This window comes from Macrobrachium rosenbergii, chromosome 30 (genome assembly GCF_040412425.1).
Source record: "Macrobrachium rosenbergii isolate ZJJX-2024 chromosome 30, ASM4041242v1, whole genome shotgun sequence".
Classification (NCBI taxonomy): Eukaryota; Metazoa; Arthropoda; class Malacostraca; order Decapoda; family Palaemonidae; genus Macrobrachium; species Macrobrachium rosenbergii.
Genome location: NC_089770.1, coordinates 25,237,786 through 25,259,571, shown reverse-complemented (window position 1 = coordinate 25,259,571; position 21,786 = coordinate 25,237,786). Strand labels below are relative to the sequence as shown.

The window sequence follows — 21,786 nt, the reverse complement described above, 5'->3', positions numbered from 1 at the left end:
ATATATATATATATATACATATATATATATAGTTTGTATTTTTCAAGTGGTTTGTATTTTTTCCCATTCCCACCAGTATTCCAATAAAAAGCCTCCTAAGAGCCTACTCATTAACGAGGAATCTGAAACATGTCCTGATAGATTTTTATCTGTAATTCGGAAACAGCATAGATCAAGGGTATGGATGCCCGGGCGACGGACGACGAACCCGGACACGCTGTGCAAAAAGCTTTCATTAGGGGACCAGTTTGATAGTGATTTTTAAAAAAAAACCTTTCTCTCTCTCTCTCTCTCTCTCTTCTATTCTATATATATATATATATATATATATATATATATATATATATATATATATATATATATATATATATATATATATATAAACAATTATATATATATAATTTATTTATTTATATATATAAAATAAAGTTTTAAGTATATTTATTAGGATATATAATAAGGGCTCAATTTATTTTATATATAAAAACCAAAGTTTTAATATATTTATTAATAATAATAATAAAGGCTCAAGAATAGTATTCTGTAATAATAATAATAATGTTAAAAATACATTAAGTAATAATTTGGGCAATGGTATGTCTAACCAATGGCCAAAGTAGACTATTTTTTACCAATAAGAGAGATATAAAATCCAGAGCATTAATCGGAGATCCCAAGGGAACATACCCAACCCGAAGACGAGCGTGATGTACTGGAATTTCTGATAACCGACATTAAGTAGTTTCTTTTTTTCTTAGTGCCAACACGGAAGAACTTTTTATGATTAGAAAAAAAAAAGCTGCACGCAATCACTTATCAGGTGTTCCAGAGAGTACATCTTTTCTAACCTCGAGTGGAATACCTAACATCATGTTTCGTGTGTGACTGTTTTTTCTCTTTGCTGCGACAGAGACAGATTTTTATTTTATGATGCTAGAAGGAAGAGAGCTGCACTCATCGCTCAGCCTTGGAGTCAAAGAGATCGTCATTTTAGATCTCGTTTTGAAACAATTACTTTGGATTCACTGCTATTTTGTACTTTTGGGGCCAGGAAAATGAAAGGCTTTTTAAATCTCCACACACAGGCATAGTTCATACCAAGGTTAATACAGTTCCCAAACATAACGGGGGTCAGTTTTCACAATCTCCAAAGAGGGCGGATGTTTGTAACACAATTTTCAAAAGGTATATTCTACAAAGACGACGGATTTACTTACCAAATTAGTCAATATAAAATCTATGTAGAGGATGGATGTTCATACAGTCTCTAATGAGGTGGATCTATTTAACAAACTCTCCAAAGAGAAACGATTTAGTTCACACAGTCCCTAAATAGGATCAAATTTTTCATCCAATCTTCAAAGAGGGCGAGTAGAGCAAAATCTATATGGACTGATTAAATCATTTTTGAAAATCTGGCTATGAAGCCAAGCACTGGGCCGGATTTAATTAATGAAATCTACATAAAGGACGGTTGTTGGTAACACAATCTGCAACGGGAGAGATTTAGTTAACCTACCATCCCATGAGGACACATCTGCCTCAAATCGACAGTGTTAAGAAGTACGGTTCGTTTCAGCCTTGTCTCGAAAGGCACGCAACTGACAAAGCGAAAATTTCTGTTTTATTTCCCATCATTGGCCTTGCTGTGTCGCTACATGACACCAACCGCTGTCATCCTCCGGGTCCTCGCGTGCGCGCGCACCAAGGACTCATTAATTTGGGGAATGATTCTGGGAAATTCTCCCACGCGTAGGAGCCGTACTCCTCGCCGTCCTTTGAGTAATTTTTTTTCTGCAAGTCCTTCGGAAAAATGCTTTGGTATTTATAAGAATTATGGAGTGTCTACGATAAGCAGAGATATTTCCTAAAGTTAGTGGGAACTACCTTGACTTAATGATTAGAATTTTCTATGCGTTTTAATATTACCACATCGTATATAACTGTAATATAAGTATGATTGCAAAAGTGACCGTGCATATCGAAGCTCGCATGGACAATTGTATAACATGTGTACAGGGAAAATTGTGTATACGTATATATATATATATATATATATATATATATATATATATATATATATATATATATATATATATATATATATATATATATATATATATATAACATATAAACATACATCATCTGCACTGCAGTTTCCATCCGTATCGTTTGAAGCCATTACTCTTTATACATTTTCCCATAAACCGGTAACTGATGTTACTGCTAGAGCTTTAGTAAAAGGAATTTCATAAAAATTTACTGAAAATACAAACGAATTAATAATTATATATATATATATATATATATATATATATATATATATATATATATATATAGAGAGAGAGAGAGAGAGAGAGAGAGAGAGAGAGAGAGAGAGAGAGAGAGAGAGAGAGAGAGAGAGAGAGAGAGAGAATTCTACTCATCTATATACGCCAATTAAAGTAGTTTAATTTTATATATATATATATATATATATATATATATATATATATATATATATATATATATATATATATATATATATATATATATAATATATATATATATATATATATATATATATATATATATATATATATATATATATATATATACATACATATATAAGATTAAACAGAAAAGGAAACAGAGGCAGAGGATTCGAAAGTCTATGAGGAGATTAAGAGCAAATTTCCAGCTGAAGGGAGATGAAAGCCCATTGCCCATTACAGAGAAATGAATTTAAATTCTGAAATTCCTGTCTCGCAATGGAGCTATTCTGACGAACAGCGCTTCGTCAAAATATTGTTATTTGCGAATGGGAAATTACGAGCAAGTTACTTCGCCGCTCGTATAATATTTACTTTTATTATTATTATTATTATTATTATTATTTTTTTTTTTTTTTTTTTTTTTTTTTGGGGTTGCTTGCGCTGACGCCAATGCGGCGGGCACCCCAGTGCCCTAAAGTAACCCAAGGCCAGAAGAAATCAAATTATAGAATGGGAAGGTAAATGAGGGGTACGGTTTCCGAAAGAAGAATTCAAGAGACAATGTCAAGAACACAGAGAAAGGAACAAATTTCCGGAGTCTTGCAGCATGTTATCCTCAAAGTTTTTAGCTAGTTTAATACAAGCAAAGGTTTCACTTTGTTTGATCAAGCCCTGGGTGGCGTAATGACTTCTGAAGGGTGCAGTATTAAATAAATTCAACTACACTCACTGCATTATAGCTGTATTATACTGAAAAGCCAGCGTTAACGATCTCGTATTTTATTACAATAATTCAATCTAGTTGGTTATATCCATTTTAGAACAAATTCAAATTTAGTTTACATTTATAGCTTCTTCATTCAAATAAAATGTGGGGAACAGATCAAGGGTTAGATAACTCCGTGATACTTGCTGGGATAAATTCATTTTGAGTTTTTTGTACACCACTCAATAGCAAACCGCTGATCAAGTCAACGGGAATCGATCACCATATTTTCAGACAATTTCCCCCAACTCTCCTTCTTAGTGAAATCACGCAACGAAAACAAGTATATTTTACCACTGCTCTACAAAAACAGCAGCGCAAACAAAAAACAGCAACCTTTGATCACAAACCGTGCGATTATGCGAAGCATATAGATCCATCTTGTGTGAGTGCGCGGTAATGTCAAATCCTTTATAGACAATCGTCCAATAACACCAACAGAAATGGGAGACATTAGCTTCCAGGCTGTCTGATCGATTGGTCATTACGTGGCGTCGCAAATAACGCATTCCCAATCCCTTATGACGCAGATGACGCTATTAAGTCGACGTAATGACGACTGGTTATAGCTTCCAGCTTTATTCCAACGAGAGAGACCACGCGCCCGCGCATTTTTCTGAGGGGAAAAAGCGCACCTTAATAAATCTCTACAATTATATCCATCAAAATGTGGATTCTAGTAATCCCTCCTGATGATAACGTCTCATGAATATCCGATTTAATACTCATAATTCATCATTTAAAAAGTCCTTTCCCTTAATATCTTACAAGCATTTGGTTTTATTGGTCAATTTTCATTATCGTTTAAAAATATCGCATGACTATGGCATAAAGGCTTATATGACAATTAGATGTCGATCACATAATCCGCCGTTTCCCATTACAATAAAATAGTGATTAATCATTATACTTCCATTACATTTTTTTTACACTCAGAAACATATGTACACAATTACATATATATTCACAAACATTAAGCTACAAATGTCACTGAAATATCCAATTTGCTCTACCTCGGATACAATACCGAAGGGGAAATATAACTGGTAAGTGGCAGTCACCTGGTAGACTCGAACCACCGCCAGCACCACCTCTGACATGGGCGACCAGTTCTCTTACCTCTGGACTGTTACCTCGGAAATAATACCGAAGGGGCACTAAAGTTGAAATGGTAGGTACTACCACCCATCAGTTTTAATTCCCCTGCTGTATTATTTACGAGGTAGAGTGAACTGGATATCAAATGACATTTCTAGCTTAATGTTTGCTAGTAAAAAATGAAACGGTGATGTGATAAAAATGCATATGCATATATATATATATATATATATATATATATATATATATATATATATATATATATATATATATATATACATATATAATCATTAAGCCGTTTCAGTTAACAGAGGTGTGGGTGCTTCAGTCGAAAACGAACCCAACGATTACTGCCTAAATCATACTTTTACTGGGAAATTGTGAATGAAACATTGGTGCAGAATTCTTTCACATCATAGCCGTTTCACACAGCAACACCGAAGCGCAATTAGTAGCACGTCGAACCCCATAACCCACTGTGCCATTCACATATATCTTACATATACTCTACAGCTTCCCTCCATACTTTTCGTAATTATGCACTTTTTTTATACATTTTCACAATTGTCTCCCGTATCTTTCCCTAACATCAAACCTCACAAAACATTCAAATCCACCTTTCACAAGCACTATCCTTTTACCCTCCAATTGTCTCTATTCCAATTGTCTCATATATCTATTCCGTTAATATTTATATATATATATATATATATATATATATATATATATATATATATATATATATATATATATATATACACACATACACATATATACATATACAGTGTATACACATATACAGTATACATATATATATATATATATATATATATATATATATATATATATATATATATATATATATATATATATATATATACATATATACATACACACATACATACATACATGCAAATATAAAAACAATAGTACACCAACAATAAAAAAATGGAAAAGATAGTGAAAAGTGCGAATAAAATCACTTTATGTTTTTCCCCGCAACGAAGAGACTCAGGTGCGACTACCTGCCGGCATGACTCAATTAATATTCACTGAAATACCGTTCGACAATTCAAGGTCTCGAACAGAGCAATCAATGTGATGAACAGGGATGCTGTTCTCTTCCGGGAAATTGTAGTCACGGAACATGCAATTTTTTTATTTTAACACTACTACTACTACTACTACTACTACTACTACTACTACTACTACTACTACTATAGAGACAACAATAAAAATAATAATAATAAAAGTAAAAGAGATGAAGAAAAGTTCATAAACTATTACAAACGACAAATAATAATGATAAATATTCGTTAGCTACAAGAAATAATAATTATAATATAATAATAATAATAATAATAATAATAATAATAATAATTATTATTATTATTATTATTATTATTATTATTATTATTATTATTATTATTATTATTATTATCTCGACTACACAAGATATTAAAGTACAACTGAAGAGTTTCGCTGAAGTTAAAGTTTTCTATACTTTTCACTTATCTTCACTAACAGATCCAAAAATTAAATAAATAAATAAATAAATATATATACATATATATACTGTATATATATATATATATATATATATATATATATATATATATATATATATATATATATAATATATATATATATATATATATATATATATATATATATATATATATATATATATATATATATATATATATAAGAACGTGTGTGCTACCCCAAGAAGCCAGCCGATATGTGAAAGTCCGTAGTCGGAAATGTTTATTCAAAAGTAACATAAAAGTGTCTTTTCCGACAACGCGAAAAGACACTCCTCTGCATACTTATATAATGTGTGGCGAACTGCATGCTAAGCGGTCCCAAACGTGACGGGTAGAAAACCCAGTCAACCTGAAATTGAAATAGAAAACCTTTCGGGGAGAGAGAGAGAGAGAGAGAGAGAGAGAGAGAGAGAGAGAGAGAGAGAGAGAGAGAGAGAGAGAGAGAATTCCACACAATATAAACAAAACCCCTTTGATATATTATGATGGCATTTATTTTTGGAATTCGTACACAGCAGGAAGATGAGATTGACGGAAATGGACGGGAAAAAAGAAACCTCATAAAGCCTCATTATCTCCGGGGTATCACCGTCATCATCATTACTGAATGAAGTAAATTACGGCAATTTATAATGTGACAGCATTGGCTTTAAAGGGATTACGCTCCTCCCTGCCTTTCAAAACGGCAATGTTATTATTTTCGTACTGTCTGACTAACATATGAAAGTGGCTTTTACAAAATTAAATGCTTAATGCCTTCATTTTTTGGGAGGGTAGATCTCGTAAGGTCAAACATCCGAGTCATTAAAATTATATATACATATTTTTATGGTGAATCGACTAAAGCAGGTGAGACTGTGGATTACCAAAATGATGTCGCTCGTCACATGATTTAGGGAAAAATGACAGATTATTAAGGAAGATGGCAGCTACTGCAACATTCTATCTAGAAGCTGAAGCTGAATAAGAAAAACGCTCTAGAGATCATTACCTAAAATAATATCTGTACAAAAAGCTGGGGTACGACTTTCTCAGAGAACTAACGGCGAGTCCACACTGCAATAAAACATGTCACAAACAGACTTCGCAAATTTTCGCATAAGTATCACAGACAGAGGTTGAAAACAGGTCAACGACCTAAGTGGAGAAAGAATCTTGGCCCAAAGGTTTCGGTCTGTGCTGGGTAATCTTATGAGGAATGGAGCATTGATAGTAGGTAATTTGTATTTAGCCTATATGTGATGTGTGTGTGTGTGCATATGTTGCCGACATGTGTTTATTACATGTTTTACTGTAGTATGGACGCACCCTTAAAAAAAAGTCATGAAACGCATATCTCCGCAGCGCCAAGGAATGTGTTTGAAAATCTTACATTGCTTCCAACCCAAGGCAAAAACTCCAAAAAATCCGTAAGGGTCCTCACGTTTACAATAAACCTTCCGCTCCCTATGGCCCACTCCAAAATAACTTTCTGGAAATCCCAAACTATCCGCTGGAATATCTTATACACAAACAGACATGATGACACGAGCTACCCGCTGGAATATCTTATACACAAACAGACATGATGACACGAGCTACCCGCTGGAATATCTTATACACAAACAGACATGATGACACGAGCTACCCGCTGGAATATCTTATACATAAACAGACATGACACGAGCTTATGCACAACATCCATCAAACTTTGCCAACGGAAATAACAAACGGGAATTTTAACTCGGCACAATCCATTAGAATAAAATGAAAAATTACACTGAGCACAATTACCATACATTCAACACACCCCAATATTTACTCATTTTCGACCTAATCATCTTTTTTGTTCGTTCACGCTTCCCTTCCCCTCGCATTTATTCTTCCTTCCCCTTTTCTGCAATATTATCTCCCACATTTATCCCTAGTATTTTTATACACTCATCACCATCCCTTTACATTTTGCTATTTTTGTTTGTCTTTTTTTCTGGGCAGTTTTGACAAACTTTGAACAACATGCATTGTCGCATACAAAGATGATTATTGAGTAAATTTCTTAACAATATTCTTTTATGTTATTTTTCATTTTCCTTAATCGAGAATATAGTGAGGATAATGGATTATATCAATGTTCTTATTCATTATCGTAATACGAATATACATTCATTCATATTCATGTTTAATATTTTCATCTATCGAACTATTGAATTCGTGCGCGTGCACACACATGTATGCATACTAGGGCACTGAGGTTATTTTACATATATGTATATATATGTATGTGTGTGTGTGGAAAAATGATCACTCACATTATCAAACATATACAGAGAGAGAGAGAATATATAAGAATGCAAATTAAGCCACATGTGGCAAAGATCACTAATATCACACTTAGGAAAACTTCTAAACATGTCTGTTGAACATGGGCAGTGCAAAATCATGAAAATCAAAATAATTCTCTCTCTCTCTCTCTCTCTCTCTCTCTCTCTCTCTCTCTCTCTCTCTCTCTCTCTCTCTCTCTCTCTCTGGCTTTTCCTGGTTGCTTTCCTCCCAGTTCGCTTAGTACTCAAATAATGTTAAACTCGAAATTCTCCATCACGAAGATCCTCAATGTGGTTTGTCCTATTTCTTAGTTTTATATATATATATATATATATATATATATATATATATATATATATATATATATATAAAATATATATATTCGTGGGATGTGTGTTGCTATGTTATTTATACGGAATAATTTGATACAACTGCTGCATGAATATTAATTTATCATACCGTGTATAAAATACCATACACCAACGGACAGGGCAAAAGACCCATCGCCTCCAACGCTATGCAACGCAAAAAGCCTCTACGAAATTCTGCCACTCATGACTTCGCTGTATTCGATTTCCACAAGTATCCAATCATCTCCAGCCTCCCATCTCAGTTTTCATCCAAGTAGTTCTGGGTCTTCCAACTTTTCTGGTGCCTACAGGTGCAAAACTGACACAACAGTGGCCATTAAAAACAAACAAAAAAATTACGAATGAAAGTAAACCAGTCATATAAAAAAAAGAAGACTAAACTAAACTAATTTAAACCCGTGAAATCATTCTAACTAATAAAATCCACACTTTTCGCGGAAAACAAGACAAACCCGAACGGAAAAGTAAATATGGGGAAAAATAATAAAAAAGGAAGACTAATAATAAAAGATTTCACCTGCAATTCAAGTGAGAGATTTACAAGAAGCCCTTATCTCTCCATCAGCAGTTTGCAAGAAAACGGGCGAGGGGAAGGGACGCAAGAATGCTTGAAAAATGGGAGCATCTATTTTTTTCCCTTCTCTTTTATTAAAGTCGTGCTGCCTCACATAGGTTTTATCACGAATACGCACAAAAGTCTGATACCAGTCCTGCGCTTCTCTCTCTCTCTCTCTCTCTCTCTCTCTCTCTCTCTCTCTCTCTCTCTCTCTCTCTCTCTCTCCAGCTGTTTCTTAGAAGTAGGATGAAACTGGGTGTGCAAATAAAAGGTTTCTCTGGATTTATATGTGCCCTACTTATAATCTCTCTCTCTCTCTCTCTCTCTATCTCTCTCTCTCTCTGCATGTAGCGTGTACTTATGCCCCATACCTACGATTCTTTCCCTCTTGGTGTAAATATAACCTCATGTTGTGTTAAAAATTCCTAAGACTTAACTCTCTCTCTCTCTCTCTCTCTCTCTCTCTCTCTCTCTCTCTCTCTCTCTCTCTCTCTCTCTCTCTAACGTGAATATACTTCGTGTAAGTGTATATGATTAAATGCATTAACTGAAGCATCAAGTGCCTTTCTGTTACAATTTAACCTTGTGATTTTCAGAGCAAGGCACTAAGCACCTTATACCACAGAGAATATTTTATCGTTCACTATTTCTTAACACTTTCGCGAAAAAAATTATATGATTGCTTGACCTACCTACATGGCTTGATTTATGTGCAATGAAAAATATTTCACTGCTTGCCTCTTACCAAAAGTAATACTGCTTTACCCTAAAGTAACCACTTTTACACTAATCAGTCTTCTTACCAAAGTCCTTCCAATAATCTTCTATTTGAGATCAGTCTTCTTACCAAAGTCCTTCCAATAATCTTTTATTTGAGATCAGTCTTCTTACCAAAAGTCAACTTTAATCTGAATACAACGGTCTATCAATTCCGAGTTCAATTCACCTGTCTGTCTAAATCTATGGCGTTCCGATGGTCAGCATGAAGTGGTCTCACTTCCATAGTCATATCCTGTGCCATTCAAAGGCTTATTTTCTTAAGTGCTGTTCCACCTATATTAATGTTATTATTGTTTTCAACGGTCAACTTGCTCTGGTTAATTCTACTGATGATGTTACGTTATCTCCAGGCCAATTATCCTTAAATATTTCTACTAACCACCTTATTCTAGATGATTCCTACCGTCTGACTTTATTTGCCGTCGTTCCAAAAACTAATCTTTTTTCCTTTAAAGCAAAGATGTAGTCTTATTTTATTTTAACGTTTGTTCATACATGACCACATTTCCAGAGCCAATGTATCCTCATTTTTAGTTGCTCTCTTTGGAAATAGTAGTCGTATTTCCTCTCATTTCATACGGTGATGTACTCAGTTTCATTCCGAAGACTTCACCTTTTTCCAACCGAAAACAATAATGTACTTTATTTCATTCTAAAGAATATTTGCTAGTCATCTTATTCCAAAAACTAATGTATTCTATTTCACTGAAAAGTATATCTATTTTTTTGCTCTTATTCCGAGGTCTAATTTCCCTCATCATTGCAGAGCGTGTTGCTGGAATTCTCGGGAGAGCTGTGGAAGGCGACGGGCGGAAGGGCATCGCTGAGAGAAGTAACGGTAGCTCTACCTCGGTCTTGGCGAACTGACGCCATCACATGTTCCCTCCTCACGCCCTTATCAGCCACGGCATCGCCAACCGACGCCCACATCCGCGTCACGACGCCTCATCCAGCTTTCGGGTCACGCCCGTGGACGCAGCAGAGCGAAGGGTGCGGCCGCCAGGGGGACTACATCCAGATGGGAGGAGACCTCCTGAGGGCGACTACCAACAACACTTATGTCCACGCCGCCCGCCTCCTGGTGGCGGAATGGGTCAAGTTCCGCTGGGGCGTCTTCGAGGAGAAGGGATACCCAGGAGACCCCCTCTACCCGCCTAAGTTCCGCGACCCTGTTAACTTCAGCATGAGGCCCAACAGCTGCTATACCCAGGAGATTATACCCGCGCCCTTCTGTACTACGGATGCCCATATCCCAGAGGCACCAACGAAGCATAACGCCCAGTGCATTGGAAGACCAGCCTGGGACATCATTAAGATGTCACAAGACTTCATGGGTGGAAGGTATGGAAATATTACTATTCCTGGTAAAAAATAAACTTCAGAGTTGGATTATCATCATCAAAACAATTCCCTCAATAAATGATTCTCAAGACTAATAAATCTTAAGAAACAAAGGCTAATAGTATTAATAATAATTCTTTGGATTGTCTTATTAACACTAAGCATTCAATATTCCTGGCATTATAACATACATTATATTGATACCTATAAAGATAAGAGACAAAAAAGATAAGATATTCAAAGCAGTAACATCTTTCACGAACAAAATTAAAATTTTGATAAAATAAATAATCTATTTTAACGTGCCACATAATGAAAGCCATTATGAAAGCACTGAATTTTGCAGCCTTCATTTCAAAGGCGTTAATAATGTGTTTTAAACTCGTGAATAATAAATTAAAACCCTGCCACAATTTTTAAAGAAGAACCTGTTGAAGACGCGCAGTAACTCTTTCTTTCCTTCTCTTTTTCTTTCACCTCAGGAGCAGGCCATTAAATAGCTCAGCCGCCCTGACACCATCAATCAGGTTCGTGCAGGAGAGGGCCGCTCGTGTGGTGCTCGTCGTCGAGGATACGGCCGTGATGAACATCCAGCGACGCTGGGAATTCGTGCGAAAGGCCGTGAGACGCATCGTAGTGTACGACCTGCCTGACGGGGCATATTTCGCTCTGGTCGTCTTCAACTCGGAGGCCACCATCGCCTCGCCTCTGTCTAAGATGGACTCCACAACAGATGTCCGCCAGAGGGTCGGGTCTTCCCTACCACGCAACCCTTCAAGAGTTCCGGAGAGTCAGAAGTGCGTGTTATGCGGCCTGCAGGAGGCCCTGGCGGCCTTAGATGATGACCCCGAAAAAGCCACGGGAGCTTCCATAATTTTCCTGACGACTGGCAAGGGGGCCGCAACAGACAGGGCCGTTCATGATATGTCGGAATTGGCTATTGCACGTGGAGTGCGGGTCGACACAATCATCTACCCTCTCACGGAGCGTCGGGGCACAAGCACAGCCACGCACGGCCTCGAAAATTTAGTTTCCGTTACTAAGGGCTCGGCCTTCACCATCATGGACGAAGGGGTTGGAAACGACTCGAAAGTGAGCATGATGGTAGCTCTGATGGACGCTTTATATGCAGCTGTGCGTCACAGCGCCCCTCCAGTTAGTCCAGGGGCTCCCGTACTCCTCCACAGCAAATCTTACCCCGGAGGAATAGCCTCCATGGCCATGGGGTCCTTCACCCTTGACGAATCCCTGGGACCGAAGGCCCGGTTCTCTATCTACTACTACGACCTCAACCACGTTGGAAACACCGTCCAGCTGACGGCTCCCTCCGGCCACACCATCGCTTCCGTCAACATGCAGGAGGAAGACGGAGATGCCAATGTCATCTTTGTTAACATACCCAAGGCCGAGAGAGGGATTTGGCAATACAGGGTCGAGAATCGAGCTGATTCACACCAGGGACTGATCATCCAAGTCACAGGGTCTGAGAGCGGAAGCAGAAAGATCAGCCTGAGGCTGTGGACCAGCAGTGGCGACAGTGTGGTCAACATGACCGATTCGTCGATGCCCGTAATTGTATATGCAGAGGTTCGGGAGGGCGTGATGCCAATCCTGAATGCCAAGGTTAGCGCAAGACTTCAGAGGCTTGGCACCAACACAACGGGCAGCAATTATGACTCCATTGCTATCGACCTCTTTGACAATGGATTTGGAGGTATAGTTTATATTGCTTTTTAAAACATTCCTCTATATTTAATGACTGATTACTTCATTTTGATTTAATGTTTAATTTAATGTTTTTACGAAACCTTTAAAATTATCTAAAGTTATCCATAAGTAGTTCCATAAGATCCCTGTCACTGCCAAATACAGATCAAAGCATATCTGCTGTTATCCTCAGTATAAAGTAAACTTGACCAGAAAATTAAAAATATCATTCATGAACGACATATTCTACATGATTTCAAAATGGTACTTATTGCGGATGTTATGATTTTTTTCTCGGGAAAAAAAAAAAAAAAAAAATATATATATATATATATATATATATATATATATATATATATATATATATATATATATATATATATATATACTGTATATATATATAATTATTTACTGTATCTTAGATAACATGTATTTTCAGACATTCAACTCTGTTACAATCAGATCACGTTCTACTTTTATTCGTTGCTCTTCCTTCTTTAACCATATACTGGCGTTCAATCTTTTATAATAATAATAATAATAATAATAATAATAATTATAATAATAATAATAATAATGAGGAACACAAAAGAATGAATCCATGATACTCTTCCGACTAAACCCATCATTTTAAATGGACTCACTCAAGGGTTTAATGTTGCTGTATTAGTATAAATTACGAAATATGATCGAGAAAATATTTCGGCCAGGTGTTCCGTGTTCTCTCTCTCTCTCTCTCTCTCTCTCTCTCTCTCTCTCTCTCTCTCTCTCTCTCTCTCAATAGGTAAAATAATCATGAGGGGATTTCCCTCTTGGATTTTGTTACCAACTCTGCGTTTGCGTGTGCGTGCGCATGCGCGCTTGCCGGAATGGCTAACTTTAACATCAAGATTATTTTAACGATATATTTCATTATTTCGTATATTCATGAATTCAAATAAATTTACCAGATTAACATTACAGCTATTTTGCAAAATTCCAGGCTATTAATTATTTGTTTACCTATCTACACAGTACGCAGATGAAGATAGTTTTATTTTTCCATGGGATTAGTTACTTCAAGTATTTCATCTGTGACTTCCTAATGCAAAATACAGTGTACCACTAGAATATCTAATTTTCAGGTTATTTTATGATCCAAATAGCTGTATTACTGAAAACGATTACAGTATAATACACTTTTTATTTTCCGTTTCAGATCCAGATAACAGTATAATAAACTTTTTATTTTCCGTTTCAGATCCAGATATCACTGAAGGGGATGGGGTGTATTCCAGATACTTACCATCTTTAAAAGGTAACAGCGGCCACTATCAGCTCAGCGTCACTGCAGACGACAATAATGGCCTGGCCTTATCACCAGTCAGTGAAACATATAGCCTCCTCGGACACAACTACCCCGAAAAGGAAATGATTACATGCTGCGGCAGTAAGATCAAATATGCCCACATCAGTCCGGTTGCTCCGTTCCAGCGATCAACAATCTACGGGGTGCTGGATATTGTGGCGCCATCAACTGGCATTGATACAGTGCCACCCACCAGAATTTTAGATCTACGATCAACTGTTAATCTCACAACGCATGAAGTCTCACTATTCTGGACAGCACCAGGAAATGATTATGACTGGGATCGCGCAAGTTACTATGAAGCAGTGCTTGCAAGCTCCTGGTCTGAGGCAAAAGCCTTTGACGGAGAACGAGTGAGTGGTATGCCAGTTCCAATGCTTGTGGGAACTGAACAGGTTGTCACAATCCAAGTCGACCGGTATGATCAAATGATATACGTTGCAATTCGTGCGGTGGATGAGGCAGGTAACCGTGGTGGTGTCAGTAACATTGCCACTATATGGGTGCCTCATCCACCAACCACCCCACCTGCAATTACAACCCATAATATACTGGAGCTCACCTCCAACTTGCCTGGGCCTCAAGGACAGGAAATCACTCAGCCAGTAAGAGTGGCTGGGCTGAACTTGGAGGACATGGCAGTCATAATAGGTTCAGTCTTCGGGTTTCTGATGATAGCTGTTGCTCTTGGCATGATTTGTTATTGCTACATTGCTCGCCGCAGATGTCACCAGGACAAGAGAGACACTGAAAAGTTGGAAGGTAATCGCAATGGAATGATTAAAGGAAACTCAAGCTTTGCTTTGGATCAAAATGAAAGTCAGGATTCTGCAGACAGTACCATAAAAGATGGTGAAGTGGCACAGCTAAAAGATGTTGGCCGTCCACTGTCACCAATGCAATCCTGGGGAGCTTCCAGGTTGCTACAGGAGCACGAACGTCGATTTTCTGTGACAAGTGGCCCACTTGTGGATGCATCAGGATCAATGCCCCATTTCCAAAGTCCGCAAGACCCATTTCCTGATGTCACACTATCTGCTGTCATCTCTTACCCAAATTCTGAAACCCCGTCTACAAGTCACTCTGACCCCCCTGCATATCAACCCCCATATACCACTGAAAGTTATGCTCCTTACCCTTACCAATCAGGTGGTTATAGTCATGATGAACTACCCCCTTATACCCCAACAGTTGTTTCATCTCAATCATCACAGGCATCCACTGTATTTACACATGAGATTCCTTCTTCCCAACCATCAGAAAATTCATATCAAGCTGACTGTAACAGCTACCCATCGGAAAATCCGTCCAAAGTTGGAGAAATTTCCTATTGTCAAGCTCAACCCTTCATGTACGTTAAATACCCAGATGAGGGTAATTTTAATTCTCAGGCTCAATTATCACATTCAAAGGTTCCTCCCCCCGTGGCTCCAAAGCCACCGCTTGCTGCTCGCGCTGCTGCAGCAGCAGCAGCATCCTCTAAAATATCAGCTGAACCTAAACGTCGCAATATTACTCAAGTGTGAGGTGTGTGATAATGCCTCAAAGCTTAGCACAATACAAACTCTCCCATGCAGCTTAAATTACTATCAATGGTTAAGCGCTAACCTTTGTTGTGAGTACACTTTTGAATGCTTCAGTACCCTACTGCAAAATCAAAATCCTCAAAAAAAAATCACAAAGAAAATTTTCACGCCGAAATAGTATTCCCTCATTTAGTTAAAATTCCAAAGTAATACTTGGCAAGCAAATTTAATGAAAAAAATTATTCTACCTCTAATGATGAAACTAATACTACAGTTTCTTTCTCTTTCATCTGTAAATAGTGATATAGCCTAATACAACTGAGTAGATAGAATAAAATTTATGCAATATTTGCAGTAAAAGGAAAACACTTTGAGACATCTACAATAATTATGTAGCTCCTGTGACTGCTAAAGAGGGTTTGGATTGTCTAAGAACTGCTTTATGTGTCAAATATCATTGTCTATCATCGCTTCTCTATTCCTAAATATCTTTTATATGGAGTTTTTCAGCATACCGTACTATAAGAGTTATCGTGTAAAATATGTATCCATAAATGGAAAATAATGGAAGATGGTTAAGGGCAGGATATTCTAATCATCTATGTAAAGGTTAAGCAGGGGACTGGGTGGGTGGGGGGGCAGGGTATTGTTCCCACATAGGGAATGTGATGTCTTAGACGATTTAGTTTAGTACGCTTCTGATACAATATCATAATAATCAATAACCTTTGTAGATGACAGATCCAGTTCTATGGCACTCCGGCCCTGAGCAATCTTCCTTGGAAATAACTGTATGTCGTACAAACTATTGGTTGTAAGCTTGCTCATATCTAGTCATAACTGTAAAGAGTCAGCCGTGTTTGCATCAATGCCCAACACCAGGTTTCTTCATTTTGTAATCAAATCTTGTCTAAGGCAACTGATAGGAAGGCTGTCTGACATTTCCCTTAAACAGAGCTTATGTAAAATAAAAAAAAAAAATAAAAAAAAAAAAAAAAACAGAAAAGGATATGTTTCTACTCTATCAGTCTTGGTTTGGGACGTCAAACTGGTTTCCAATCAGCTGCTGAGTGCCTCATATAAACGATGAGTCATTTTCAAAGCAATATTTCAGGGGGACTCACCAACAGTGATGCAAACTTGATTAAAACTAAACACAGAAATTTTCTCTATAGTTTTACCGATGTTGACATAAGAGAGACACGACCAGCTGCTGCTGCAATGGCTATACGCTGGTTGTGTCGCAGCATGTGGAAAAACCCCACTGTGGAGACCGTGGTCTCTGAGGTGTTGGTGCTGGGCGGCCAGAGGTAGGGGTGGCTCGAGAGACCAATACTGTCTCACTTTTCCTCAAAGAGGCAACACATGGTTCTGCGTCGACCGTAACTCCTCTGTACTGATCTCAGTATATCTTGGATGTCTGTGATAAAGTTCATAAAATAAAGACAATCATGAATAGTCTTTTTCTTTCATTTCCTTGGGACTGTAATGGAACGCATGTATGTCTTCCGTTTCTTAATGCTGGTAGCCTTCCTCGTTAATATATCTTCACATTTGCTCGAAATTTTCTAAATGTGATTTCGTCGATGATTCAGTCAAAAACTTCCACCTTCACATCACATTGTTTCATTTACCTTCAGTCTTTATCAATCGAGAAGTATGACACAACTTACAAGGGAAGCCTGCAATCTACCCACATTAAATGCCTGAAAAATGTTTTAAAACTCTCTCACTTCTCCCATTCGCCAATCTTTCTCTTCTATCAAAACCCTGGGTACTTCGGATATATGCTACTAATCAAATATCTACACCTGACTTTGAGGGAAAAAGGAACGCTTTATTCATATAGCAAAATTTTTAAAGTTACTTAAGGTCTTTTGTCATTTTCATATGGCATACTGCTTCGTTATCTCAATTACGTACGAATTCTTGAGCTTCCCTTCTCAATGGCAATGATTCAAAAGAAATTTCAAATCCTCTTTCTACAAATAGCCTACTTGCAGGCCCTGTACTGATGAAGGAGAGATCCCTTTGGGATGATTCAACAACTAGACATCACAGCCCGCATTCATTTTGGTTGTCATAACAAGTGCCACACTAGCTGGCTCTGCCAAGAATGTGAACTTCTCCCAGCCACTAAGCTTTTCCTTAATTCTACGGGTTTCCCTCCCTTAAGAAGACATTCTATCGCCTGCCTCTTTGTATACAAGTCTTTTTTTTTTTTTTTTAACCTTTTGAGGATTGACCTAAGCCAAGGCATTAACTTAAACCGTCCTTCTCATCAGAAAAAAAAGCATAGTGATGAAATATCAAAAGCCTGCCACTCATCCATTCCTTTATGTAACCGATATATAATGAAAAAATACTGCATATCTTTACCACTGTCCTGAAAAAATAATTTCTTTCAAAAAGATCTTCAAAAGCCTATTCATTACTATATTTAGAAGGCCCATCCAGCTACTTTTAGAGAAGTTAGGAAAAATCAAAACCCTCTGAATTTATATATGATACATTTTAATGTTTTCAGTTGCGATAACTATGTTTTTCATTCTAACAAGATGATTCCACATGATCTTATATCCCTTCATGTAAGGGACTACGGAATGACCAGCTTAACGTCCGTACTTGGCGTTCGCAGTTACATACAAGAGGCAAAAGACAATACACATTTAAAATGTGCTTTGATGTTGAATCATTTTGAATCACTTGTCATGCAGACCTTATCACAAATAGCTATATCTTTTTAAACATCATCCTAATGAAAGTATATATATAATAGAAACCTATCTTTTTAAAATTTATATATCCTACCCTTACGTTCCCGGCATAGCAGTGATGCTAATCATGTCGTATCTGTTTTGTATGCATAATAAAAATACAATTCTTGAGATATCATCTACTCTCCAACTCATTTCTTTGGAGCAAGCAACAAAAGTTGCCCTTGTTGAAGGGCAATATTTACAAACAAATAAATAAGGGGGATCCGAAAATAAGCAACCCCACGAGAAAAGTTTGCGATTAAAATAAAAAAAAACTCGCCTTGGTAACACTTTCTGCAAAGAATGGAAAAGCAAAATTTTACCGAAAACCTTAAACGAAAATGGAAACTTTCTCCATTTTCCTTGCACGCCCAAATAGAACATGGGAACGTTTTGCATTAGTGATGGACTTAAGCCAGTCCGATTTCTTCTTCCTTAAATGTAGCCAAGGAAATTGCGCATCAGAGATGCATGCTTAAGCTCTGCAAAATAATTAAGCATTTCCCTTTCTACACACACACACACACACATATATATTTATGTACACACACACACACACACACACACATATATATATATATATATATATATATATATATATATATATATATATATATCCATGACATATAATAAGACACTATAATCACTGTGTGTGTGTGTGATTTAATTACAAAGCATTTTTAACATCGAAATAAGACACTATAATCACTTAAACATATGATTTAATTATTATACATTTATATTTTTAAAATATATATATATATATATATATATATATATATATATATGAACACATACATATATATCTATATATCTATATATATATATATATTATACATTTATATTGTATATATATATATATATATATATATATATATATATATATATAATGCATATGTATGTAGATAAGTTTATATGTATGCACATTACATTCAACAGTTTGGTCTTACAAGAGGTATCCAAAGAAAAACAAATATCACTGCCACCTTCATAGTGTAACTGCTAAATCATGCATGAACAACATGCATAACATTTCAAAATATTCTGTACAGCTTCCGCATTTCCCCTTTCACCGGCGTTTAAAACCATACACTCCAACCTTCTCTTCCATAGCCACTGAAGTTTCCTCCAAAGCTTCTGCACACATCCTACTACTTTTCTTTCTTCAGTAATTTCGTGGCTTAACTCCATTCTCATCTTACCATGGTTCTGACTATCAAACCCAAATACCATCAGTAATCTACAGTCCATACTAAAGCTTGTTGCTCCATCTTTCAGGTTCCAACATACCCTCCTAACCTAATCTTGCTCGCGTTTACATATAACATTTTCCTCTTGCTACCACTTTCAAAACTTTCACTAGGCTCTGCAATTTCTTTTCACTGGAATTTACGGCGTGTTTCAAAATTGCGGGGAGGTCGAGAATTGAGAGAGATTACTGTGACGATCTAAAATCACACACACACATATATACATATACACACATATATATAATATATATACGGATACATAGAGATACAGAGGTAGACAGGGAAAGGGGGAAGACGGCTGCTGTCAACAGAGGAACACAGGACCCAGAGCAGAGGAAGATGTCCACGGGAACGACATTTCGTTATTATCTGACATTTCAAGACATTAAACTAAAATGATAAGAACAGACTCGGGCTTAAAATAACAACCAAAATAAAACGTCTGGTTATATGAGCAGTTAAAAATTAAAAAAGGAAAAAAAAACAATTACCAGTTGGACGAAGTATAAAAGCTGAGTTACAGAGAATTCTACACCAGGGTAAACTCACGTCATGTAGATAGATGTGGATGTGGTTTGGTTATTCTACTTTGGTACTAGTGATTTAATAAAGAGATATTCAAAGATAAGAAGTGAAGACTTTGGAACTTTGGAAAGTACTTTAAAATGTTCACATTCAATTTCAATTTTACACCTTTTGGCATGCTCTCGAATATTTGAGAACTCCGGATTAGATAACTTGACTCCAGTTCTCTAACTAACCTGCCAATGACAATTAATTGGAACTTTCTCACTTTTTTTATTTATTTGCTCCTAGAACTCGGTATTTTGTTTTGGTTATTATACCCCCGAGTCTAATGTTCCAGATTTAAGAATGAGATAGATCTCTTGACTCGTTACCCAAAAAGAAATGCTACTGTGGGCGTCTTCTTCTGCGTTTGGTAATTTAATATTAATAAATAAATAAATGTATAATTGTGTATATGTATATAAATACATATATATACTCTATTATTATCATTATTATTATTATTATTATTATTCAGAAGATGAAGTCTATTCATATGGAACAACCCCACGGGGCCACTGACTTGAAATTCAAGTTCCCAAAGAATATGGTGTTCATCAGCAAGAAAACACACAAGGTAACGGGAAATACAGAAAGTAGAAATCACATTAAAAAGGAAAAAATAAACAAATTAATAAATAAACAGACAAAAATGTAAATAAATTATTAAAATACAAGGAGAATGTATTAGGGTAGCAATGCGTTGCATCTTCACTTGAACTTTTGAAGTTCCAACTGAACGACATCCTCTGGGAGGAATAAAGGACCTCTGGAACTGAGTAGTTCGACAGCGAGGCTTATTTACTGTCTATTGGTGTAGCTGTTCAGCAAATCTAGTTGCTCATACCAGGAAAAGGGGATCAGGGATCAATTGTGAAAGTGAAAGATCTCTGTTGAAATACAACTAATAAAAAATTGACAAACAAGAGACCATATATATATATATATATATATATATATATATATATATATATATATATATATATATATATATATATATATATATATATATATATATATATGCATATATATATATATATATATCTGTATATATGTATATACATATATGCATATATATGCGTACATTTATAATGTATACATACACACATATATATACAATCTCTAGGTAATCTACTAGCAAGAACACTTCATCCTGATACTTACACAAATAACTGGAAGTTAATTCCTTTCCTTAATCAGGTTTACTTTCAAGACTAGTATACCCTGTGCCCCTAACTTGAAAGTCATTAAACGCATCCTCAGTCGTTGGATGAGTTTGTCACGAACCTGAATATCATGTCCAACTCCGGAGGCCATGCCCTCAAAGACTCTGGGTATTGTTAACCATGTCTCGGCCTATGTGAGTATCAACCATTATCCTTGCTTTTAATGTTG

General features: G+C 36.4%; 1 protein-coding gene across 1 annotated transcript in view; it reads left to right on the top strand.

Annotated features, from left to right (window-relative positions):
* Window positions 1-16,054, top strand: part of LOC136855137 (calcium-activated chloride channel regulator 1-like) — a 57,243-nt gene extending 41,189 nt beyond the window's left edge. The window contains exons 2-4 of the mRNA XM_067132014.1: window positions 10,660-11,234; window positions 11,717-12,948; window positions 14,182-16,054. Coding sequence (XP_066988115.1) covers window positions 10,660-11,234; window positions 11,717-12,948; window positions 14,182-15,815 — 3,441 coding nt within the window. The 3' untranslated portion in view covers window positions 15,816-16,054. The remainder of the gene's footprint in view (window positions 1-10,659; window positions 11,235-11,716; window positions 12,949-14,181) is intronic.
* The last annotated feature ends 5,732 nt before the right edge of the window (window positions 16,055-21,786 follow it).